This window comes from Pristiophorus japonicus, chromosome 2 (assembly GCF_044704955.1).
Source record: "Pristiophorus japonicus isolate sPriJap1 chromosome 2, sPriJap1.hap1, whole genome shotgun sequence".
NCBI classification, from domain to species: Eukaryota; Metazoa; Chordata; class Chondrichthyes; family Pristiophoridae; genus Pristiophorus; species Pristiophorus japonicus.
The window spans coordinates 345,525,638-345,552,937 of NC_091978.1; the positions used below are offsets into that span (position 1 = coordinate 345,525,638).

General features: G+C 43.5%; 1 protein-coding gene across 5 annotated transcripts in view; it reads right to left on the reverse strand.

Annotated features, from left to right (window-relative positions):
- The window catches only part of LOC139248873 (protein Jade-1-like), a 162,792-nt gene that overhangs the window by 63,677 nt on the left and 71,815 nt on the right, over window positions 1–27,300 (reverse strand). For 4 of the 5 annotated variants that reach the window (XM_070872245.1, XM_070872238.1, XM_070872247.1 and 1 more), the window contains 4 exons: window positions 23,938–24,015; window positions 20,256–20,341; window positions 11,253–11,410; window positions 2,707–2,897 (listed from right to left, as the gene is read on the reverse strand). In XM_070872245.1, coding sequence (XP_070728346.1) covers window positions 2,707–2,897; window positions 11,253–11,410; window positions 20,256–20,341; window positions 23,938–23,989 — 487 coding nt within the window. In that variant the 5' untranslated portion in view covers window positions 23,990–24,015. Of the gene's footprint in view, window positions 1–2,706; window positions 2,898–11,252; window positions 11,411–20,255; window positions 20,342–23,937; window positions 24,016–25,541; window positions 25,783–27,300 lie in introns of those variants that run through there. The other variant, XM_070872226.1, reaches the window with a different exon arrangement.

Genomic DNA, 27,300 nt, shown 5'->3' on the forward strand with positions numbered 1-27,300 from the left:
GTTCACAGATGTTTCAATGAAGGACCCGATGTTCCAGTCCTGAACTCCAATTGAGGGGATGGAAGATGCCTGTGCGTGGATTTTTTTTTTTAAACATGGTGACCATTGCACATTAGCCACCACATGGGCTCGCCAGAGCTAGGCCTTAGGGTTGAACCAGGACAACTGGAGATCTAGTGCGCACACATATCGCAGTGCGGGCTGGCCCGTGCTGCCCCTGGGCCTTCGGCCCTTCTGGGCCCTGTACCCTCATTCGCCGCACCTTCGCCCACGATGATCCAAGGCCCGGCGCTCCAGCGCTATTTATAGCCCCGACCTACGGTGTTCTCACACAGGTCGGGGCGGCCCACAACTCACAACTTCTCATCGGCACTTCCGACAGGTCAGCACTCCATCAGTGGAACACTGGATTAGCTAGGATGAGAACAGTTCCGATTCTCAACCAGGAAGCCAGAATTTATCACCTAATCTCAAGTGTGGGACCTTGAGAAAAGATTTTGCCGGGAGGGAGGGAAATGAAGAAAAGAGAGAGGTGCAAACCTCTACCCACAATTGGTCAGTGCATCTGGCAGACAAACTACAAGCGCAGAAATGTGTGAGTGGTCATCAACTCTGGAGGATGTTACAACAGTAAAGGGGCAAAGGCATTTATTCTCTAAATACTGTTATGCGGCATAGCTTTGGAGCAATTAAAAACTTGATTAACAAAAGTAACAAGTTCACATATGTCACACAGTTTTCCTACTGCACAGCACAATTTACTACACAAAGTCACATCTCTGCCAAGTGTAAACTGTGCCAGCCCAAACAACTGAGAAAATCCCACTCTTATCCAGGAAACACCCACCATGCCAGCCTGGAACAAAGGGCTATAAAGCTTTCTACATTTTTAACCAGCCTAGTTTGTAGAAAATGTATTGTATACAGAACCTTCATTCACTATTGATTAATCTTTTTATAACCAGAGGAGAGGAGTCCTGAATTCTCTAATTGCACGGTAAGATTTACACTATAGGGGTAATATTCTGACTTTGCATTTCCAGCGGAAAGTCTCACCTGCTGGGAATGTACATCAAAAAATATCAGGGAGTCGTGTGCGTGTGATTTTCCAACCACATAAACTGAAGGTCGGATATTCCTTTTGTGCCAAATTCACTGTGCTCCTGGTAGGATCCATGCTGGAATTCAAATTTGGAAAATAACGCCCTACTACACATAGTGAAATATCCTGTAACCTCCTGGATAAACAGCCTTTTCATCATCATCATATCGAGGATGACTTGCTTCCACGCCAAAAAGGGATGAGTTCACAGGTGTTTCAATGAAGGACCTAATATTCCAGGCCCCGAACTGCATATTGAAGGATGGAAGATGCCTGTGCGTGGATTTTTTTAATGTATGGTGGCCGTTGCACACCAGCCACCACACGGGCTTGACAGAGCTAGGTCTTGGTCCAGTGGCAAGGATTAACCAAGACAACTGGAGACCAGCTCTGCTGCACGGACCTAGTGTGCACACATATTGCAGTGTGGGCTGGGCCCGTGCTGCCCCTGGGCCGGCCCGTGCTGCCCCTGGGCCCTCTCCTCTTCTGGGCCCTGAACTTTTATCACAGTAGCTGTCATGTTATGCCACACACCCCTCCAGATTAAACAACACTAACAGCTGTAATTTATCCCACTCTACATCACATCAATTCAACATCATTATTGTGCTCTGCGCACAATGTTGAGATTTCAACATGAACAAATACAGGACCGAGGGGTACACTGGATTAGAACACCATTTTATTTTTGCAGTGTTCCTTTGTTTCAAAAAAAAATCTCCTCTTAAGTTAGGTTTCCCCTTCCCCATTTGGTGTTTGAAACCCCAGCATGAAAGAATTCCAAGGATACAAACCCACACTCATTCCACAATGTGCAGAATGGCTAAACGTACTATGTAGCAGTGAAAAGAATACTGGCCTTTCATCTGGCTTGAATCTAGCTATGATATCTGGAACAACAGTCTCCTCTAAGAGTCCCAAGTGAAACTAATTTCAATCTTGCTCCTAATCAGCAGACATTTACACCACAAAATTGTTTATAATGTGGCATGAATTGGAAAATCTCTGAATTTCACAAGAATGACTGACATGGATTCCACATTTTACTGCATGGCAGCAGTGATCATTGAACACGAGATAACTAGTCAGTCAATTTGTTTCTCGTGGCATTGATTGAGAGCAGAATATTGATCAAGATATTGCAACTGTGTTCTTCTTACAATAGTGGCACAGAATCTTTAATATCCACCTGAAAAGGAGAGACTCATCTGAAGAACATCACCTCCAATAGTATGCTACTCCCTCATTCTTTCTCTGGAGTATTAGCCCAAATTCAGGTGGAGGTAAAAGATCTCATGGCACTATCCAAGAAAGAGCAGAGGAATTCTCCTGCTGTCCTGGATAACATTTCTCCCTCAACCAACAACACTGATAAAAACAGATTATTTGGTCATTTATCTCATTGTTGTTTGGAGGACATTGTTGCCGCATTTCCTACATTACAAAAGTGACTACATTTCAAAATTACATCGTTGGCTGCAAAGCACTTCGGGACGTTGTGAAAGACGCAAGTTTGTTTGTTTATAAATCTCCAACAAACGAAGCTCTTAAAATCTGCCCGAGTGTAACAACCTGCATTTCTATTCAGTATGGTAAAAACATACCCATTCCTTTGAATTCTTCATTCAGCAGGTCTAGCCACGCTACATCCATATCATCTAGATCATAGCGACACACGCTGTCCGCAAGTGTGCGAATATCCACGTAACCAAGCTCTGGCGGCTCAGAGCCAGAGGAGTGAATGTACTTCCTGGGTCTTGCAAATATCACAGCTTTTTCCTTTTCATCAGTAATTCTGTAAACACAAAGAAAAAAATGTCAATTTATGCACAGCTTGCTCAAGGATCATGACTGGGGTCTCCCTCAACAAATTAAAACACGGTAACAAAAGCACTGGAAGAATCATGTTTTTAAGATAGTCTGTAAACTGTTCATTAAATATGTTAATTACAGATTTCCAAACACCTTATTAATTTACAGTGCACTTTCGTGGTGCAGTAACACATGGCACCAATGTTCCCGTCCCGTCAAGCTGCGCGGCCACTGTCTGGTGCTCCCGCGTAGACAACTCATCGGCTTTTAAATGGAAAAACTGCACATGGATGGACATTTGAATGGGCCCCGCAGCCTGTTAAAAAAAATTTGGAAGCGCGTCCCCTTTAAGAAAGAATATTCAAGTCTTCGGAAAACAGGCAGAAAATAGCTGGCTAATGCATGAGCTTTCCTGCTTTTCTTCTGCGATCTATTTGCGACAGGACAGGAGATCAATGCATGTCCTTTGTTTTAACTCTATCTAGCAAAGTAAGACACAATTTAAAGTCAGCAGTTTAACACAGGATATTACACAGCCCAGAAAGCCTATCCAGAAAAAGATGAAAGCTTTATTTTAGGCCAACTTTCACCAAAGTGCAGTTAGGCAAAATAGTGCATAAAAGAGAGAAAATGCTACAATCCGCAGGTCGCCAGCATGCATCAGCGAACGTTTCAGTTGGGTCCCTCCGTGAAAACAGTCAGGATGCAGTTCATATTCTAATTGTTCTGCTGTACATTTAATTAGTTTTCAAGTCAGACTTCCAGCATTCGTACTCTTTTTCTTTTCAGATGAACTGTTTAGTATCTAATGCGTTGTGTATGTCCGTATCCTTTATTCTGTAGGAAGTGGTTCAGTGCAGGCAATTATTGTCCACATTTTGAGTGGTTCAATGCTTTTGCACAGAATAACAATCATATTTTAGAGAAAACAAATTTGGCCCCCCTTCAGTAATGTGAATCAGATACAAGGATTAAAAAAAAACTAGCAGATTTTATGGCACCGTTACAGCCCACCGCTCTGTGCGACTGTTTACCAAACATGGAGTAGCAAAGAGGTTAAGACCTAACCCCCCTCTAAAAGCTGCTTCTGTAACTTTCAACCTCCTCTAGGCATCCATTCGCCAACCCTTGGCAATAAATATTGCAGATTTTTCAACCAGGAGAGATGTGCTGCTGCTAATCTGAATTCTATCCTAATCTACACTGCTCCAAAATCAGGAGCAGGAACTCTCACTGATTTCCCATCAGACCCTATACCATAGGGGAGTCAAGGTTATGGGGAACAGACAGGGAAGATCAGATCAGCCATGATCCTATTGAATGGCAGAGCAGGCTCAAGGGGCTGAATGCCCTACTATGGCTTCTATTTTTTATGTTCTTGTATCCCAGAGTCATTGAGGCTAACTTTTGTTTTTGCTCCCACCACTGCTGAGATCAGCTAGCTCAGCAGACCAGAAATCTAACCTGAGACCTCCTGGTCTCAACGGCTCCATTGCAGGCGGTGTTTACCAAATGAGCAATCGGCAGAGCAGGATCGCACTTTTTGACTCAATAAATGGGGACCAGGAAAGAGACATATTTGAAACAGTATTTAGTTGTAAGTCAATATCCAGATTTAAATGAGGTGGTACAATTTTTTGCAATGTGCCACATTTAGTTCCCACTCCTCACTGCTGTTCAACGACCCTTGCTATAAAGTCCACGAGTTTAGGTGAGGGTAGTGCTATCTTCCACAGATGACAGACACTCACCATCTATGCTCACACATGAAGTCTGTTCACTTGGGAAAGGTACTGGAAGGAGACCAGTGGGCACAGAATTGCAACCCAGCAAGAATTAGCATCTCCAGCAGAGCAGGCAAGAAAATTGGATATTTAGAAACAGAAAGTGACTTCAGAGAGACTACAATATTCAGATGCTGCAAATAAGGCCAATCGTCCTGAAGTCACGTACTCTGCTCTAGCCAGTGTTACAATAGCAGAGATTTTTTTCTTAAAAAATGTGCCACATCCCAAGAGTTGATTTAAAGGGAAGACAAGACAAGAACTGGGGGTGATACGGTGGGAAATCCGGGAAGAGAAAGACATTTAAACCAAAAATTAAATTATTTTAAAGGAATGACTACACATGCATTTATATGGCAACTAGTCTTGTCAAAACACTTCAATTACTTTTAAGGTGCCGTGACCATGAGTAAACAATGAGCTTCTCCAATGAGTACCCGTTCCACACAGACCAGCAAAGTCTATGGTTCGATTCCTGTTCTGCACTAAGTTAGCTGACCTCAGCTGAGGCAGTGATATGGCCCCTACAATTGGTCTCGGCACCCGTGGGTTTGGGTAAGTTTCCCACACTTGATCCCTATCTAACTACTCCAGATGGACATGCATGTGTGTGGAGATCGGGTGAGGACAGTTTCAGTGCTCCTCTCTCAAATAGTTCGCTGCCACACTCTACGCTCATATGAAGAAAGATCACTTGGTTGAGATACTGGACGGTGCCTGTGGAATTGTGTCCTCTTAAGAATGAACATCTTCAGGAGGAGGTAGGGAGGAAAAGAAAAGTAGTGAGGAAAAACAAAGAATATATTGGAAAAGCTGCTAGTGAAATACATTCAACATATCAAAATCTAGAAGGAAATAAAGGATTGTCAGATAGACACCACGGAGAACTGCCCTGCTCTTCTTCGAATAGTGCCATGGAATCTTTTACACCCACCTGAAAGGACAGAGAGGGCCTCGGTTTAACATCTCATCCAAAAAAGGGCACCTCTGACAGTGCAGCAAACCCTCAGTATTACTCTGAAGTGATTGGGCTGGATTTTGAAGTTTCTAGCGTTATGGGCAAATTCCCCACCCGGAAGCTGGCCTGACTGAGAGGCTGGCTTCCAATTGGGTGGGGAACACTGGAGGAGAGGCCGCAACCAACAGGTAGGTGTGGGGTCCAAAGGGGTGGGTGCAGTGGTGGTGCTTGTATGGGGCGGGCTGCTGGTGGGTGAGCTTGGGGGGCCAGGAAGAAGCGCTCCCCACAAGGATTGGACCCCGAGGCTGTGCTCGTCTTGCTGTAGCTACTGGGAATCCCGAGTCCCGGGCTGGCCACCGTTAAACCTGCACAGCAGGTTAAAGCAGAGGCTTCAGGCCCTCATTATAATATTAAAATGTCAAACCGCCTCCTGGCAGCAGGTTGACTGCCAGCCCCTCATTCGGCACGAATAAAAGTTGAAAGTGGGCAGGCTGGAGGCGAGTTGGTGCCAGGTTTTAGAAATTTTAAACCTGAACTTCCTCACTGCCACCTCCCACCAGTCTGTTTTTTCATGTTAAAATCACCCCCATTATGTCTCTCTGGGGTAATTTAAGTTAAAAACTAAAAGGACCAAAATCAGAAATATTTCTAAAATTATTAAAGAAATTTATAAAAGTAAGATGTGATCAGAGAGAAATGGTCCAAAAAGCAATTAATTGTTAGCATGAAATTTGTGCTGGGAAAGATTTTGAGTCTATTATAAAGTAAACAATTCAAGAGTGCAGCAATAAATCCAGGGTTGTATTGCCAACAGTTAAAATAAGGGTTTCAAGCCAAGGCTGGTTTATAAAAGTCAGGTGCAGTGAACAAGTTCACTACAATTCCCTGAAGTAATAAAGTTAGTGTAAAGAGGTAATACGATACCACACAGCTTAACTTTCAAAAAGCATTTGGTAAGAATCAATACAGGAGAGGTATGGTTAAAGTTTACATATGGCAACATGTGGAAAGCAGATTCAATAATAACTTTCAAAAGGGAATTGGATAAATATTTGAAGGAGAAAAATATGCAGGGCTATGAGGAAAAAACAAGGGAATGGGACTAACTGGATAGTTCTTTCAAAGAGTCGGCACAGGCACAATAGGCCAAAGGGTTTTTTCTGTGCTATATAATTCTATGATTCGATTCTATAAAAGACGACATTATAAAACTGGATGAGTCATTTGTTGGAAACTGGAGGTGAATGCTAACAGTGCCACTTGGGTAGCTGAGACAAGCAAGGGGCCCCAAGGATTGTTCTTGCTCATATTTCCTAAAACAGCCTTTAAATTGATTCAGTGGCAATTAGTGCCACTGATATCCGAGTTTCACGCAACCAGCGGCCAGCAAGCTCGAAGCACACCTGGTAAAGGAGAACACGAATCTCCCTGGGGTCTGTCAGTAGTAAATTCGGCAAGAATTCTTTAGGGTGCTGCTAGCTGCACAAGGCTGCAAGTTGGCAGCTGATCGTACAAAGGCAGTTTAATTCACTCAACGAGGATATTAAAATCGAAAACTTCACCCCTAGTTTGCCATGTGGCTGAGAATAACTCGTGCCAGTGAAACTGTAGTTGGAGGATGAAAAAGCATGGGCACGAGTCCACCAGACACAACGGCCCTATCCTCAACCTCAACGGTTTTACATCATTCTTACTTGAAATCAGACTTCTCTTCCAGCCATTTTAAAAATAGGTTAAAAAGGGTGAAGAAACAATTTTTAAAAACCATGCGTGCACCAACTCACTGTACTTTTTTAATGCAAATGTGGATAAATGAGATGCTCAGAATAGAGGGATAGCATTCAAAGTAATCTTTGGAGACACAGTAATTTGGACAGAGGGTTGGCAAATGGCACTCAATAATCGCGAAATGCATGCTTGTTCTGAATGACTGTTTTTGATTTACTCTTTGCAACCTGGGTGATGTCCGGCCCTTGACCTAGTTTTCTCAACAATTTTTAAAAAAAACTTAGTAAAGCCATTCAAGTGGGACTGATGACCAAATTTTGAAAGTGCAGTCATGCTGCACTACAGTGATTTCCCCAGGCACGCAGAATAGAACAGCAGACAAGCGGTTCGACAGAAGGCACGGCCAATATGGCGATACCGGCATTCTATGAAAGCACTGCCGAGCATTGCATCAAACTTTCCGCATAAAACGTAGAAGTATTGGAAAGAAATTAAAGGGGAGGCGATTTCACACATATCCAGACCCTGGTCTCAGTTGAGTTAAAGGAAAAACTGGCAGTAGCAACTTTCCCAGCAGGTGGGAGAATTTTTTTATTTTAAACAGAAGTGGTCGAGTTACTGTGGCTCATTTTTTTTTTTTGCGCACGCACTTGCCTGCTCATTCCCACCCCCAGAGCGGCATAATAAAACACCCGTCTTCTTTGGCTGGAGAACGGTGTGGAGTTGAGGGAAAATAAATTAGTTAGTGAAAAGAAAATGGACAAAGGCAGCTCTGGGAACCGGATCATTAACCGCAACCAACCAAACTCAACCTGCTCTGATTGGAACAATGGCACCAGGAAACGTGGAGAGGAATATGCACGATCGGCCAAGTGGGCGGGGTTAAAATGGCCAGCAGCAGCTCGGTTCCGGCTCCACTGAAATCAATGGAATGGAAAGTCAAGTCGGGTGTATAACGGGCCGCCAGTCTGTTGACACCCCCGCTGAAGTTGAAAGTTCTACCCAGAGTCCCACCTTTTAAAAACCATGGTGAATGGAATTGAGGGACGAAGTTGTAGATTTTTTAAAAAATTGTTCTTAATTTATGCAGAATGAGCCAAGAGCGATAGGTTAGAATGTCCCTATACAGCCAAGATCTGGCTGTGAATCCAGCCCAGAGTCTCTCCCAGCTACAAGTGTCTAATCTAGAGTTTAACAATGCTGTCAGCACTTTGGCATGACCGAGTGAGACTGTCACAGGGGGATGTGGGAAATAAGTGTGTCACACTAGCACAGTATTGTCTGTGTCTGAGGCTGGGTCTTGCCCACCTGTGCTCGAGTTGAGCATCAATAGACCAGAAGAATTTGGTATATTACATTCATCAAAAAAAGTAATTTGCACAAAGCCAAACACTTCTTCCAAATTTCTCAGGGCATTCTCAGTCTATAAGGTAACGTGCCAGCCTCATCATCTGCATAGTTATTGGCAGTGACCACATGCATCCTACATTATAATTAACTGGCATAAATTGTCGCTCAACATGTTCATATCGTCTTACTGTAACTGGGTGTTTAGCCTGTGCCCCTCAGAAAGTTTTTCCAATTGGGTTTATCATTTAGATAAAAGCTGCACATTTTCCCAGGTCTAAATTCCAAACACGAAAAAAAGACCATTTTCTGCACATCCTTACCTTCAGGAGGAGGCAGATTCTGGATGTAAGATGAGGACTATAGAATACCTTTTCAAAATTGGATTTATTTCTGGGCAGCTCATTCCATATTAAATGACTTTTACTAGTTGAATGGACAATTAGTTCTGTTGCAGCTATTCTGAACAGAAATATCTTGAAGGAGTCTGGCTAAATATATGGATTTTAAAAGATTTTTTTTTTTTTTAAATGATGTTTTTCCCCCCATAATCTTGATATATTACAACGTTGAAGATTTTAATGGGTAAATCGTTTTTTGCATTTACTGGGTTTAAGGCCCTATACACTTTAGCCACTAGATTTTTCCATGTTTCGCTTTGTTGATTTTTATTCACTCTGATTAGTGTCAGCTTGACCTTGTGGTCGCACTTCTGAGTTGGAAGATTATGGGTCCAAGTCCCACTCCAGCGTTTGAGCATGTAATCTAGATGGTCAATTCAGGGCTGCGCTGTTGGAGGTGCGGTCTTTCAGTTAAGACATTAAATTGGGATCCTGTTCACTGCCCAAACACATGTAAAAGATTTCATGGCAACATTCTTCCAGTGTCCTGGCCTTCATTCCTTTCTCAATCAATACCATCAAAAACAGATTATCTAGTCACTCATTTCATTTGGTGTTTGGATGGGGGAGGAGTATAGGTAGAAGTAGGCGGTCTTAATAATGGAGAGGATTTGAAGTTGGAAGCCCAGCTTAGGGTTGAATACGATGCCAAAACCGAGAACAGTCTAGTTCAGCCGGGGAGGGGGATGGAATCGATGACTGGAAGTATGGAGTTTAGGAGATCTACAGGACTGGATCTCAGAGAAGTAGTCAAGACATCACAGACGCATTGGAGGGGTCAAAGGTCATGGTGATGGGGGTCGCCAGCGTACATGTGGAAACTAACGCCAATCTGAAAAATGTCGCCGCCAAGTCGCCATGAGGAAAAAGATGGATCGTTGGGGGACTCCAGAAATAATGGTGCAGGGTAAGAAAATAAGCCATTGCTAGATACGTTATAGCTACAATCCAACAGGCAAGAGCAAGGCCAGTTCCACTGGGCTGGACAACGAAGGAGAGGCACTGAAAGAAGATGGTGTGGTCGAACATATCAGAGAGTAGTATAGTGGTTATGGTACTGAACGAGCAAACCCAAAGGTCCCACATTCAAATCCCACAATCTAACACATCTGGAAATTTATGGGATAGCCAAATTCCTGTAAAAACAAACTGGTTCACACATGTCCTTCAGGAAAGGAAATCTACACCCCCTCCCCAACTCCCAACTTACTCTTGACTCTGAAGTGATTTAGTACGTCACTGAAAGAATTATACAGACAATTGCGATCGAAGTAACAAGGGATAGGCAATTAATGTTGCCATTCCAGTGTCGCCCATATCCCAAGAGAAAATAACAAAAATAAAGTGACTGTGCTTCAACATAATATGTTGCACCGGATTTTTGGCTTTTGGCGAAAACGGCAGCAATACATGAAAATTACCATTTTCGTTGTGCTACCGTTTTTAGGCCGAACTTTTGGCCTTTGAAGTCTGTACCGGGGTGCAACAGTAAGGGAGGCGTTCCACAATTAATGGCGGCACAAAACGCGAGCTTCGGCTTCGTCCGGGGTCGTTTGCGCTGCAAGAGGCGCCTTGGGAGGGGGAAAAGAAAATTCTAAAAAACATTCCAAAATCATTTACAAGACCCGTAACTAAGTAATAAGGTACGTCAATGCAACTATTTAAATCTGAACAAAGGTCCTCAATTAAAATCTGATTGAACTGATGCCGTTTTGATGAACTCCACCAAAATCGCTTCTGTTCGCACTTCAGCTACAGCAGCATAGTGCTGCTAGCGTGCATTTAAAAACAATACCAGGTGGCCTGGTAGCTAAAGCAATTGTGCATTTAAATCCCTAAGATCGCCCAGCACTCCCGTTTTCTCACAAAGTATCCGTCGGATTCTTGGATGGAATGTGGTGCAGAAGGAAAGCTGACCATGTTGCTCAGTCGCACACATCTACCAACCACAGAACTACAACTAGCGTTGAAATCAAGGTCAATGCCGGATACCAAGTCAACTTCCAGCCTGAGGTGATGAAGAGTTGAAAAGAGCTACGTGGCTGCAATTAAAAATCTAGAACGAAACAATATAGTTTAAATAGGCATTCCCACCCCCCCACCCTCTCCCCCTCAAATACCTGACAGTTGCTTGTGGCACCGATTCGGGGCTAACCGGTACTTGAACTCCCTTCTCCCATTCTTGTCTCCACGAATCAGCCAGGATATAATATTCATCCGAGTTCAGCTGGTGAGAATCATGTAGCTTCATTGCAGTTATTAAGTCTGTTCGGTAGACCTAAAATAAAAATGCACAAATCACACATTTGTGCTGATGGTTCCAAAACTCCTGGTAACCAGGTAACAAAAGAGCAACACACAAAGTCATCATCAGGTAAATGCAATGCAGCTAATGAAATCTGTACCATCAAAACATCAGCCATTTCTGAATACATGATAAAAGTTGAATCTCAGAGGATTAGATGGTCATGAGCAGCAAGGACTCCCCCCAACACCCACCCCCCTTTCACTTGTGCAACAGCTCAAGATGTAAACAATCAATACTGATAGCCACTTAGTAGTGCAAGTTGATCGCTTCTATGAAAGTGCAATACAACTTGCACAAGTAAATAGTTGAAGACACACAAACTAAAACCAGTATCAGTCGTTTCCCCCTCCCTTCCATTTGGATCCTCTCACCCCCAGGACAGCACTCTCTCATACGGAGGCCTCCACTGGTGCTAGGTTGGCCACCCATCGGAGCCTAATAGTCCCATTTCAAGGGGTAACTGCCTCGTAATTGTGAGAAAACAGAAAAAAAAAGTTTGGTTTTGCCAAACTGTAAAAACATGCTTTCAAATGTGTGAAGTAGTCTGATCATGCATGTAAGGAACAGTATGCAGGGGCGCCAAATCTGCTAATTTCACACATCGTCATGTTGCGCATTTGCAAACTGACCGTTTCATTCCTGCTCACAGCTTTTTTTTTTTTTAAATGCTCTGTCTGCTTCTGGACTGAACAAATTGTGGTCACCCGAATGGTAAGAACATAAGAACATAAGAATAAGGAGCAGGAGTAGGCCATATGGCCCTTGGGGCTTGCGCCACCATTCAATAAGATCATGGCTGATCTTCGACCTCAACTCCACTTTCCTGCCCGATCCCCATAATCCCTTAATTCCTCTGGAGTCCAAAAATCTATGTAACTGAGCATTGAATATACTCAACGACTGAGCATCCACAGCACTTTGAGGCAGAGAATTCCAAAAATTCACATCTCAGTGAAGAAATTCCTCCCCATCTCAGACTTAAAAGGCTGACACCTTACCCTGAAACTATGCCCCTAGTTCTGGACTCTCCAGCCAGGGGAAACAATCTCTCAATACTTAACCTGTCAATACCCCTCAGAATCTTAGATGTTTCAAAAAGATCACCTCTTATTCTTCTAAACACCAGAGAGTATAGGCCCAATCTACTCAATCTCTCCTCATAGGACAACCCTCTTATCCCAGGGATCAATCTAGTGAACGTTCGTTGCACCAGCTCTAAGTCAAGTATATCCTTCCTTAAATGAGACCAAAATTGTGCACAGTACTCCTGGTGTGGTCTCACCAAAGCCCTGTACAATTGTAGAAAGACTTCCTTATTCTTGTACTTCAATCCTCTAGTAATAAAGGCCAACATGCCATTGCCTTCCTAGTTGCTTGCTGTACCTGCATGCTAACTCTTGTGTTTCTTGTAATAGGACACCTAAATCTCTCTGACACCAACATTTATTTTCTATTTTTCCTACCAAAGTGAATAACCTCACATTTCCCCACATTATAATACATCTGCCACCTTATTGCCCACTCAATTACCCTGTCCATATCCCATTGCAGACTCTCTGCGTCCTCCTCACATCTGAGTTTTCCACCTAGTCTTGTATCGTCAGCAAACTTGGATACACTGCACTCAGTCTTCACCCAAGTCATTAATATAGAATGTAAATAGCTGAGGCCCAAGCACTGATTCTTGCGACACCCCACTAGTTACAGCCTGTCAATCTGAAAATGATCTGATAATCCCTACTCTCTGTTTTCTGTCTGTTATCGAATGCTTTATCCATGCTGACACCTTAGCCCCCAACACTATGTGCCCTTATCTTACTTAACAACCTTTTATGTGGCACCTTATCAAATGCCTTTTGGAAATCCAAATATACTACATCCACTGGTTCCCTTTTGTCTAGCCTGCTAGTTACATCCTCAAGAACTCTAATAAATTTGTCAAACACAATTTACCTTTCATAAACCCATGTTGACTCTGCTAATCATACTATGATTTTTAAAGTTTTTTTTTAAACAAACAAACTAGCTGACCTTCCATGGCATCACTCCTGCAAAAATTGTGGTTCTGTCTTTTGTAATCTCCTTTGCTTAACCACCCCCCCCCCCCACACCGCTGTCTCTGCTCTTCTTTGGCTCACTAATACTTTCTGTCTCTTCATTTTCTATCTTACTAACACATATATCTTCTCACTGTCTTTATGTCGCTGCTATTTTTCTCACTACCAGAAATGGAAAGCTTCCTATTGACCAGTCGATTATCAACATAACACAAACAAAGTGCAATTTCCATCTCTCCCCACCCACCCCCAAAGCTGTATCTGGTTGCCAACTCTGGTCAGACATACACCTGGGAGGTTTCAGTGCACGACTTCCTGCCTTTAACCAACCCGCACCCAACACGCCCAACCTCACGGCTATTGGAAAGTAAAAAGACTCTTCATTACGCAATTGGATTATCGTTGTCTGTCGAACCTTTCTTCCCCAACCCACCCATCTCCAATATTTTTATAAATAATAAACCAAAGTGTTCCAAGGACATTTTTTTAATGCCGCTATGATTTTTCTCCCTGCTTGCTTGCAGCAGTGTTCTGGAGATCGATACTTAATTTCTGCAGACTTTGAGCAAATCCTGGACGTTAGCAACTCTAATGCTATAGCATGTGCACCACTGTTCACTACCTCCCCCTCAGGACACCTATAGAATTACAATGGTTTTTCAAAGGCATGTAGTGGCTAGGACGCCATTTCGCAACAATTTCCAGTGTGTCGTGCAAATACTGACAAATTTGTCTATGCGCCTGCAAAGCTGTATATAAATAAATTTTCCAACTATACAATCCTATCTGATGCAAATTTTTTCAAATGATTTGACTCCTGTGTGACACATCGAAACTGTGGATGGAGAGGCCATGCAAATCTTTAAACTATTTTGAAAAATTTACATGGTACAATCAACTTTTCTTTGATGCCAGTTCTCCCCTCTCGTCTCCTGAAGTTGCTGATTCTCACTGGGGCATAATTCCATTCATGTCTGAAACCCACTGGTGTCCTCAAGTGGCCATTCTTCAGACAGGAGCCTGGACCATCAGTGTCTTCAGGCTATTTAACCAAGGAGGATGCTATACACAAGCATGATCACTCGATATCCACAGGCCCATTTACAGCAAGAGTCACTGGACAGTGGTCAGATCTGGGAATCCTGGTTAGTTTCTCCCCCACCTCCTCAGCCCAAGGGCACGGAGAACAAAATGTAACACACCAATTGTTGTTCTGACTGAGATCAGCACAGACTATGTAGCTAGAAGCTCCACTTTTGTGGTTATCGCCCATTACCGGCGTGGATGGTAAAAAAGGGTTTTCAGATCGCCGGCTTCTCGCCCGTTGTCAAACCACCTAGTCCCCACTTTTGAAAATGGACGTTGCCGCGAGCAATATAAAATGGGCGGTAGCATTAAATTTTTCTGACCTTCTGCCGTAAAGTGTGGCCGTCCTTAGCAACGGCATGGCAACACTCGATTCCCGCGATTCTGGAGGTCAAGGGTCACCATGACATGCGCAGAAGGGGAGAGAGAGAGAGAGAGAGAGAGAGAGAGCTCAGAGAGACTGAAGGCATGTCTGGGTGTGGTGTGGCTGCTTTGGGACGAAGGAGGGAGACTTTAGAGCTTCACAGCAAGTAGGCAAACAAAAAGTAGGTGTTACCAGCCACATATTTGACCGAATTTGGCCTATAAGGGAGAGAGAGGAGGAATCACAAAACGCTGTGGAGACTGATGCTGGAGAGAGCAGTGAGCTGTGGGAAGAGCACATTGGAGGGTGCAATAGAGCCAGGAGGTTCTCGGACGAGGCAACTGCCTCCCTCCCGCAGGAGGTCGAGTTACGCTGGGGTGATTTGACACAGGGAGGGAGGGCGTGGGAAGCCCACCCCAAAAGAATACCAGAAGATATGGACAGAGATAGCAGGGGTGGTCTTGTCGGCGACCAACGAGGTGCGTGAGAGCAACCAATGCCGCAAATGATGGAACGACCTTGTGAGATCCGCAAGAGTAAGTATTACATTGATTTACATGTACTTATGTATTTATATAATTTGATTTGTAACAGTCATGAGTGACTATCAGCAGACGTGAGGTCTTGCACTTTTACCAGGAATGTTTTACTCAAAGCCTGCGGTCACTGTGTACGTCTTTAGGTAAAGAATGATAATTATCATAATAATCATGATTACATCTGTCGGTTATGTGTTGCATCAGTCTCTGTGACAGTATCACGCAATGATCTCATGCCATGTCGTCCTGTCACCTTTTACAGAAGAAGTTATCAACGATGAGGTCCATGCAGACACGAACGGGTGGGGGGGGCCACCAGTCCCCAGCGACATCACTGAGATGGAGGAACGTGTGCTCGCACTCGTGGGGAAGCACACCCGGACGCATCTGCAGACCCTGAAGTGATGCCACTCGAGTAAAGCTTACATCATTGCATCATGTAAAGTCAATAGATGCCACACCCACTCATATCCGATCATATATGATAGATGATTTCTAAAATTGTCATAGAAATAATGCTGGCCTACTGAAAATCATTGCAATGCACCATTGTTGATGGTCATGAAATGTGATGTCTGTGATGATTTTGATAGCGGTGGTGCTTTTGTCGTGCATATGCTGTGTGTAGTGCTGGACTCACCTTGTCACCCTAGCACCCCCTTCTCCTCTAATAACCTCATTCGTGTTTTGCAGCTCAGCCAGCAGCGCGGCCCCAGGCAAGACCACAGAGGCCAGAAGGTGGGGGCATGGGGCCCGACACTCCGGACGATCCTACATCTGGTGCTGAGGAGCTCCGATTCTCACCCGTCAATCCACTGGGGCTGTTCTCCATGGATGAGAACGCGGACTTCGAAGAACCTGCATCGCCACGCTCCAGAAGCCATTCCATCCCAAGGCCATCTAGTGGTCCCCTGGTCATTCCCGCCTCCACTCTGGAGGTACCGGTCCCAAGCACCTCACCACAGGGCACTCCATTTGTCCCCAGGACGGCGCCGACCCCGCAGAGGCCTCATGAACGCGGCAGGTCTGTTCCACGAGCGCGACATGAGAGCGGAGAGATGGTACAGTTGTCCAGGAGGACTGTAGGCATTGGTGACCAGCTCATTAAAGCATTGGGGGGCATATCCCGACAGCTGGCCACCATGACCGAGTACATTCCGCGCATAGCAGAGGCCCTGGATGCAATATCCAGGAACACTGCTGCCACAGGCCTCCCAGTGGTCCCCGAGCACGGCACCGCTAGGTTCCACACCACCTCTGCAAACGACAGCTGAGAGCAAGGACTAAGATCCTGCTTCTGCATCAGAGACTGTTGCCCCCTCGGCAGCCCCCGCTCCCGTGCAACCACCGCATCTGCCTTCATCCCCCCCAATGAGGCACCGCAGCTAGGCGCCGTGGAGCGAGGAGGGGAAGGGGTAGAGGTGGAGAGAAGGGGGGGGGGGGGGGGGGCGGGAAGGAAAGTGAGGTGCAAGTGCGAAGGTGATGGCTCTGTTATATCTGGATGTATGCAGTTTGTTACAGTGTATGGGGGCTGGGGACCACATTCCTGCTTTGCCTTTGTATTTGTATTTTGTGTTGCTGGACATGTTGAACATGTGATTTATGTCAATGGTGGGAAAAGTGGGGTGTGGGCGGGGGCTGGGTGTTGTTGGCTGTGATACTTATGATTTCAGACTAATGTTGGTATCAAAGTTTTGTTATTGAACATAACATTGTTGCGCATTGTCTCAGATAGCTGGACCGTTAACACACTGTTGATTCCTTACCATAAAAGGGTTAAATACAACTTATCAATCAATGTAAACTTTAACTGGCATCAAGCTGATGGGTACCATTGATGTCTGAGGCTGCACACACATAGCAGTGTGTCCGCGTTGTCACTCACATCAGCGCACTTTCAGGCAAATCTTTCAGATATCAGATCCTCACGCAAGAGTGGGATTTAACAAATACCAGCCACACCGCTGGCGTTTGTTCCCGTTAGTTCCACTTTTTCTAGGTGCTTTTTTTGGGCGACTAATATTGTGGGCGGTGTGTTTACGAGGTGGTGAAATTGGCGCTGGGCGATCTCATGGCCGCTAGTGTGGGTAAATATGTTCTTTACAACAAAAAACGGTGGGCTGGCGTTAATATTGAATCTCGGCATTAATTCCGTGTGGAAAGTAATGCTGGGCAATATTATGGGCGTTGATTTCGCCCAAAAAAAGTGGGCGGGTGGTAATATATTTTCCCGCCGTTAAGCACATGGGGAAAGTAACGCTTGGCGATAAGTTTCCAAAAAATGCCCGTCAGTTTCCATTTTGTGCCAAAATGGGCGTTCTACGTAATTTCAGCAGTAAAATGGGTGTTAAGTGGCCGTTAAACATGCAAAAAAAGTGGAGGTTATTGCCCTATGAATCAAACCAGAGGCCTTTGTTTGATTAGTATTGCACAAGTGGTGCATTTCCCAACTAGGCAATCAGAAAAGCTCCACTGATCATTTAAAAAAAGACTTCCCCCCCGACTCTACATTTTTCTACAGCCTTGGAAAATTGGGCAAAAATACCAAAATCCAGGCAATATCCAAATACACGAGCAGTAGCATTGGAATGTTTAGTCAAGGACATCATAGGCAGAAGGATGTCAATGCTTAACAATAAGGAATCTCCAAATTGTAAATTCAGAAAGAGTGATGGCAAGCTAATACTTTTTGATTAAATGCAGTATCCATTAAATATTATAGGGTGGAAGGAGGTCCTGAATATTTTGAAAATGAAGAAAAACGATGTACATGCAATATTGATTCCTATACACCTACATTGGTCCAAAATGATGGGTAAGCACGACAGGTAATAGTGTATGTGGTGTGGCTGAAGGAAAGGTAGCAAGAAGGGCGCTGGAAAAATCTGAAAGCGACTAAAACAAGGATAATGGTTTCAGCGACAAAGGGGATCAAATAACAGATAGAAATCGGTGGTCTTGATGATGGAGAGGATGTGGAGTTTGAAGCGCAGTGCCAAACAGGACGGCAAGGTCTTGCAGGGTCTTGTTTAACATGCGAGGCCAGGAAGGAGAATGGAATCAGTGTTAAAATAAAAGGAGTTTATAACAGTTGGAGAGAATAGCTTCAGTCTTCCCAATGTTCAGCTGAAGGAAGTTCTGACTCATCCAAAAATGCAAGTCGGGCAGACAGTCTGACAGCACAGAGATGATCATTGGGTCAAGACAAGTGGTGGAGAAGCAGAGCTGAATGTCATTAGTATACATAGGGAAGCTGACCCAGTGGCTGTGGGTGACGTCACTTAGGGGCATCGGATAGACAAAGCGAAGAAGGGGACCAAGAATAGATCCTCGGGGGACTTCAGAGGTGATGATGCAGGTAGGGGAAGAGAAGCCATCACTGGAGGTGTGCTAGCTATATCCAGATAGGTAGATATACCACGATACACACATCAGGTTCTATAATATTAAACGCTGTTCAAAGACAGAATTAATATTTACTAAACAAACATCCAGAAGGACAAAAGTGGGCTACAGACAATGTTATGGTCTAGCAGTCCCATGCAGGCCGTTCACCGGCTTTTAATTGGGAAAAAACCATGCATGCACGGAAATTTGAATGGGCCACGCAGCCAGTTAAAGGGGGCCGTGCACCAAGAGAATTACAGGGAACATTTGACTACAGATCCCCAAAAGATCAGTAATAACAATAATAATGGTGGCCTGCATTAACTGTCTTGGGACGGTGCCTGTTTTCCTTCCTAGAGCTGAGGCAACTTATGAGTTAACATGCTTCCTGGTGAAACCCTAAAACTTGGACAAGGTGATTCTGTGCAGATTACTGTTGAGTGATCAGTTTTCAAAAGGCAAAATTGACCTGGCACTAAATCTGGTGTCTAAATTATAGGAAATGTCCTAAAATGCTCTTTTCTTTTACAGAAGCTGAAAGGAAAGAATCTGAAAATTGGAAACAGGATAGGATAAAGCATTTAAACATATCAAAACATATGGAAATAAGGAAGCCAATAATTATTGGGTCTCTCAACTCTGCAAAGGGCAGATTATCAAAAAAGTAGAACTCCTGAATCATAGGAAACAAGGTCCACTTACAGGAACTGCAATTAAACCGTTGAGAAAACAGATCTAGAAATGCTGATAATTTAATACTAATACGCTCATGCCTCATTTTTAGGTATACGTTTCTATTGGCGAGAAAGCAGGAATGGGGTACTGAAGTTGCATGTTCAGTCATGAACTCATTGAATGGCGGTGCAGGCTCGAAGGGCCGAATGGCCTACTCCTGCACCTATTTTCTATATTTACTAAAAGCAAATCTTGGGGGTTTACGTGATGACTCAAAGGCAGTGACTTTACCTCTCAGCCATCAGGTAGCCTGAAAGCAGGACCATCCTAGTGGCTCAGAGTTTTGACTTTACGGCAAAGCCATATAAAGGAGGAAGGTGCAAAGGTTAATCCCCAGTCTGTGCTGCATTGATTGATCTCAACAATGGATGCTACAACTGAATTCGAGGCTCTATCCTAGGGAGGAGAAAGATCAGTTGGCATTCTATCTCCTGATCGCTGTGGAGCATGTGTCTCTGTGGCTGAGGTCAGCTGCAATGACCTCCAGTCCATCGACACTCATGACAGAAGCTCACATAGGAAGGGACTGGAAGATGGCTGATATTTGTGTAGCAATACTCCAATATGAGAGCCAACACCTTCAGTGGAGGAGAATGGGGGGGGGGGGGGGAAGGAGGAGAATATTTCAGACAAGAACTAGGCATTACCTCAGATGGTTTTCGGTCTTCGTGTCTTGATGTGGAACTTCTCCTGTGCTGTGATTTAGAATGCTGGGACCAGGAGGTTGAATGACCTTTTTAAAAAAAAATCAACATCAGTTTTGTTTTCTTGGAAGCAAAGTACCTTGATCAGTCATGAGTAGGTCAAAGGATCTGTTGTGCTAATTGAATTATCAGTTGAATCTGATCAGAAACGAGCATTTTCGCTGCCTCCAGAACTTCCGAGTCAGCAAGTCATGCACGGTATTTGTTGCGGAATGCTGAACTATGCCAAATCATTTGTCCTCGTCATGAAAAAGGAAATAAAGGAGAATTTGCAGTTATACTGAGCCACATCATATCTTGAGGATGCCACAAAGCACTTCAATAGCCAAGTAATTACTTTTTGAATTTCAATCACTGTTGTTAAGTAGGCAAACGCAGCAGTCTATTTGCACACAGCAAAGTCCCACACATGACAAATGAGATAAATGAACGATTCATCGGTTTATAGTAGTGTTGGTTAGGGGAAGAATATCGGCAAGGATACCGGGAGAACTCCCTGCTCTTCTATAAGAGATCTTTTATGTTCACTTGAACCATCAAAATAGACCCCAGTTTAACAACTCGACCAAATGACCGATGTGAAGTGTCAGTCTAGATTGTGGGCTCAAATCCAGCAATGGGACTTGAACCTGTGACATTCTAACTCAGAGGCAAGAATCTACAAACTTAGAAGAACTGACACTTGACCTGAAGATGAACTGGTCTGTCTGCAACAAGCCTGGATAGTTTGAGATTCATACATAGTATGAGTCAAGAACAAAATTATTTATCTCAACAGTTAGCATTAGTATTTCAATTCTTGATTGAGGGCAGTGAAATTTGGAATTTTACTCTTTGTAATTACTGGGATCACATTTTACCTATTTTTCCCACTCCAAATCGCTATGTTTTTCTTCCAAACAGCACCACAAGATCGTCAACATCCAGCTGAACCATCGGAACAGGCAGATGGAACCTCCATTTTATGTCTCATACAAATAAATAACTGCCCCACAAACAAATCCCTCAGTAGGTGCTCAAATGCGGAAGTGGGGGTTGAACACAACCTCCTGACTCAGGCAAGAATCCGTCTAACTGAGCCAAGCTCACACACAATTTAACAAGGGCTCTGTTGCTGCTTTAATTGCATTCATGACTGTAGAATTCAATCGTGCATGCAAATAATAATTCTTACAGAAATTCTCAGACGAGCTTTTCATTTCAGAATTACAGAACACAAACGGCTGGATAATTTGTTAGCTGATCTTATGTGGCATTGCTCATCGATAAATATAAAAATTGCCTCTTCTCATCAGTGCCTTTCTCTTCCAATTGCGGATTCTTCGTCTTTTTGTTTTGTCTTTCTTTCTCTGTATGGCTCTCATATACGCCTATTGTTTCTGTAGCCATTTCTCTTTTTCTCTCACTTATTTATTCTATCATTCCAACTATCTCTTCTGTATATTTCCTAATTTGTCTGTGTAGATCGCAAAGATGTTTGTTTACGGATACATAAAATGTGGTCACTTTAAATGTTTTCATTTATTTATTTATTTATTTAAAGGGGCTAGGACAGATAGCAACACGAGTGACAAAATATCCCTCGTCAGAAGTGGGAATATTGGGCAGGTAAGGAAACACCACCAAGGGCCATCTAGTTTGTCTTTCACCATCCTGGTCATCACGTGATACAATGATAAATAGAGTTGTTGACAAATCGTCGCAATTAATCTCTATCAATTAATCTGCAACAGACCCAGAAGGGAGACAGGATCTGGCTTGGGAGGAAATGGAGCAACTGGAGCCACAGATTGGTGCCATGGGTTTAATGGACCTCTTGTTGATGCCGCAGTAGATCTAGAGTTGTAACCGATATGGGCAAAGCCATGAACGATGAGCCAAGATGGCAGCAGGGGAAATCGGAGCAGGGCAGGGGGGGTGCTGCAGGATCTTAATGTGGGTTGAGCAGGGAACGAAGCTAAGGCTGAAAGGGGAGGGAGCACAGCGGAACCCGAGGGCAAATGCCGGACAGGAGGCAACATGGCTGCCTGCTCACTTAAAATTTCCATTCCTCCACTGTGCCCCGCAGAAGGGAGGAAGAACGGCATGGAGCTGCAGAGAGCAGCAAAGAGCTAGGCTACTCCCATAACTACTGCGAGGGAGGAAGGGAGTAGAGCTGAACCACTGGGTTTCATGGAAAGGAGCAATGGAGAGGTAGACAGAAAGATAGATATGGATGGATGGAGTTATAGATAGACTCACACATAATTAACCAGAAAAAAATACCAAAATTAAATTTGGTACTGGACTGTGGCTTTCCTCCCCCTTCCCCATAATAGAAGGATACAGCACTGTTAAACACACTGTAATTTGCAAAGACTATAAATATATATATTTATATTAATAAATCCACTCCTTTGCCCAAAGTAGCCAAATCAAATTATGTCTTTATTTTAGATGCTTGCTCCACTGGAAAAGACTTCGAACAATATGACATTCACATGAATGGTTGCTTTCATTTTGTCCCCGTGGGAGCAAAGGGTAACCAAACAACACACGGAATTCTCAAAATCAAAGATTGCACAGGCTTTGCTACACAAATAAAGGAAATACCAACTAATTTAAAATACAGCTGAATTCAGTTGAACAGATCAAGTGGAATTTTGGTTAGAAGTATTTCTTACTTCAGATTAGCTGATTCATACTTAACATTTTGAGGATTATGACACAAGAGAAAGGAATTAGATAGAAGTCAGCAGCGAGTGCGAAAGACTATATAGGGTGGAAAATCCCAGAAGACCTGCTGATCTTTGCTCCCAAGTTTGTGATATATGCTTGCTCGTGGCAGATGAAGCTGCACTCCAGGAGGACTAATTCATAAAATAGACCCTAGTGAATCAATATGAGAAAAGGAGCAATATTTCTATGTAAATAAAATGACACCGCTACATATAAAAAAGAGATAGGGAGAAAAGAAAAAAATGAATATAGATGGATGCAAGATTACAATATTACAATGCGGGTTTCAAAAAAAATGCATTTCTCTCACTCCTTTGGAGAACATATTTTCTGATTACCTTCCTTTTTCTCTGAGGACCGTGTATGTGGTTCCGCAAACTGTGGCTAGTCTTCAGTAATGAGCCTATACAGTTTAGTATCAGAAAATTGTTCAACCAGGACAAGGCAGCTCTATGCTAACCCAAGTTCCACATGCACTCAATTCCGGCAGACCATAATCAAAACTGGGAAAGCCCTCCCTAGCCCAGGGACACAGGCCAACTTTTGAACCCCAATTACTATCTTGGCTGAAATCAGCTAACTCAGCACAGTGTAGGGATCAAATCAATGACCTTTCTACTCTGCATGTGTCAGTACCACTTACCCACTGACCCATTGGGGGAGCTATTTAATATTTTCAGTGAATGTAGTGTATCTCAATAGTTGAATTTCATCACAGTTATACATGAATGGGCACAGTGATTGAAAGGGTATGTGAGCCTAATATGTGTAATTATTCAGCTTTGATGACCGAGCAAAAGGTTGAATTACCTCAATGGTCTCCCTCCTGTTTCACTTGTTTTAAGTAAAGCGGCTGATATAACCTGGAGGCAAGATCACTTTCATTGTAACCAAACAAAACACTTACTGTCATTGTCATCAGAATCGTCACTGCTGCTAGGAAGCCGGCCTCTTTTCATGGTCTTCTCTATTTCTGGCACAAAGACTGTGAAGAAACAGATCACAGTTAATGTCAAGGGTCATTAAGTAACAGCGGTCTGCATATCAAAAGAGGGACCGGACTGTTTGTGTCTTTTGAAATTCTGCCATGTACATGCATTTCCCATCTTTTTCTTGTCACCTCAAATCAGCAAGAGACAGCTAGTCCTCAATAAATCAAAAATCAAAGAGCAAGTTATTATTTAAAGAGAGAAAGATTGCAAAGTGCTGAGTACAGCAGGGCCTGGGGGTACTTGTGCATGAAACACAAAAGGATAGTATGCAGGTACAGCAAGTGATCAGGAAGGCCAATGGAATCTTGGCCTTTATTGCAATGGGGATAGAGTATAAAAGCAGGGAAGTCTTGCTACAGCTATACAGAGTATTGTTGAGGCCACACCTGGAATACTGTGCAGTTTTGGTTTCCATATTTATGAAAGGATATACTTGCTTTGGAGGCAGTACAGAGAAGGTTCAGTCGATTGATTCCGGGGATGAGGGGATTGACTTATGAGGAAAGGTTGAGTAGGTTGGGCCTCTACTCATTGGAATTCAGAAGAATGAGAGGTGATCTAATCAAAACGTATAAGATTATGAGGGGGCTTGACAGGGTGGATGCAGAGAGGATGTTTCCACTGATGGGGGAGACTAGAACTAGAGGGCATAATCTTAGAATAAGAGGCCGCTCATTTAAAACAGAGATGAGGAGAAATGTCTTCTCTCAGAGGGTTGTAAATCTGTGGAAGACAGAAATAGACAGTTTCTTAAACGATAAGGGGATAAGGGGTTATGGGGAGGGGCGGGGAGGTGGAGCTGAGTCCAAGATCAGATCAGCCATGACCTTATTGAATGGCGGAGCAGGCTCGAGGGGCTGTATGGTCTACTCCTGTTCCTATTTCTTATGTTCTTGTGTAATAAGTCAAGAGACAAAAAGCTGGCACTGTAAGTAATGAAGTTTGCCGAGTGCCACAATGAAAACGTTACCTCTGTGCATAAGGCAGAGAACACAATGGTTGGTACTGTCAGGGGGACTACTATTAGATCTCTTTGTATTGGAATGACCATCGTGTTAATTACAGGGCCTAAAATTATGCTGTAGAATACCAGTGGACAGACATGTAACACAGTGGCCTGCAATTGCTTTCTCCAGTACGATAGCTGTGGCATTAAACCCTTCAGCATAAATAGGCTAACACCTCCGCTGAAATAGCAGAGAGAAGAATTTCAGACAACCACGTTAAGTATTCATCCGCCAGTAGGGCCAAAAACACACGTGTTTACACGGAGACTGCCTTGTAGTCAAAACAGCAGGTACAGGTTAACAGATAACCGAGTGTTCCCAACTAGAGCTCTGCAACAGCCTGATTCTGGAGATACCCTGATACTGAGGCTACTCCATGATAAATAAAATTAAGTCAACCAACTTAAAATATATCCAGTATTATAGAAAATGAAAGCCATACCAAAACAAAATGTTCAAATAATGCACATGAAATCTAAGGCCATGGGGATTTTGTACCTCTTATTTCCTACCTCCTTCTCCTGAAGTCACAATGGGGTACTGTTCCTTCCACAGGCATGGCCTCCCTCCAGTGCCTCACACAAGTAGCCATTCTTTATGTTACTCTAAATAGGGACTGTTGGCAGGCTGTTCATCCACTGGGGGGGACATTATAGCCAAGTCCAATCATGTCCCGAGACTTGCGCTACCAATCTGCTTTCACGGCATACAGAATTTTTTTTCTATCAGAGTATTGATTTTGTTTCCCCCCTTTGCCACTTCTTCAGGTGCTACTGGCCTGGACAATGATGTCAAACATGACAGAATATCGGGTCCACCACTCAGGCCCTCACAGGATACTGGATTATTTCTGGGTGGTGAATTAGGAGTGAATTCACCATCCTTCATAGTTCACACACAATATGCACCACAAATTGAACTTTGGTATCAACTGTGTGCAGCTGTGAATTCCAACGTTTAAAAGTGTAACATTTTATCTCATTTCGTAGCAGGCAGGTTTTCTTCGTAAAAACGATCCCAGGTGGGTCACGCTTTTGAAGTAGCTTAATTACAGCAGTATTTTGAAACCAAATTCTCTGGATAAAGTATTCCAACTGGGGCGGTTTTAAGCTTGGAAATCTAGCAGGAAAGAAAGGTAGTAGAATGTAAAAAAAAAATCAATGTCATTTTACAAGCTGCATTTCTCCACAACACATAATGCAAACCATGCAAAAGGATTGGTGATCAAATTTCTAAAAATATTAAATCTTTGTTAAGATGTTCTCCCCTAGTATTTGAAACATATATGCGGCAAGCAGAGTAGAAATTGCAGGGTAGCCAAGATGAATGTGTGACTTGAGGAATGGTACAAGAAGGCGGGATTCAAATTCCTGGGACATTGGAACCGGTTCTGGGGGAGGTGGGACCAGTACAAAACAGATAGTCTGCACCTGGGCAGGACCGGAACCGATGTCCTAGGGGGAGTGATTGCTAGTGCTGTTGGGGAGGGGTTAAATTAAGATGGCAGGGGGATGGGAATCTATGCAGGGAGACAGAGGGAAGTAAAATGGGGCAGAAGCATAATATAGAAAGGAGAAAAGTAAAAGTGGAGGGTAGAGAAATCCAAGGCAAAAATCAAAAAGGACCATATTCAGGAAGGGTAGATGGAAAGGAAAAGGAGGCGGGGTGGCGTTGCTGGTTAAATAGAAAATTAACGCAATAGTAAGGAAGGACATTAGCTTGGATGATGTGGAATCTGTAGAGCTGTGGAATATCAAAAGGCAGAAAACGCTAGTGGGACTTGTGTATAGACCACCAAACAGTAGTAGTGAGGTTGGGGATGTCATCAAACAAGAAATTAGAAATACATGCAATAAAGGTACAGCAGTTATTGTGGGCAACTTTAATCTACATATAGATTGGGCCAACGAAACTGCTAACAATACAGTGGAGGAGGATTTCCTGGAGTGTATTAGGGATGGTTTTCTAGACCAATATGTCAAGGAACCAACTAGCGAACTGGCCATCCTAGACTGGGTGTTGTGTAATGAGAGAGGACTAATTAGCAACCTTGTTGTGCGAGGACCCTTAGGGAAGAGTGACCATAATATGGTAGAATTCTTTATTAAGATGGAGAGTGACACAGTTAATTCAGAGACTAGGGTCCTGAACCTAAGAAAAGGTAACTTTGATGGTATGAGACGTGAATTGGCTAGGATAGATTGGCAAATGATACTTAAAAGGTTGACGGTGGATAGGCAATGGCAGACATTTACAGATCACATGGATGAA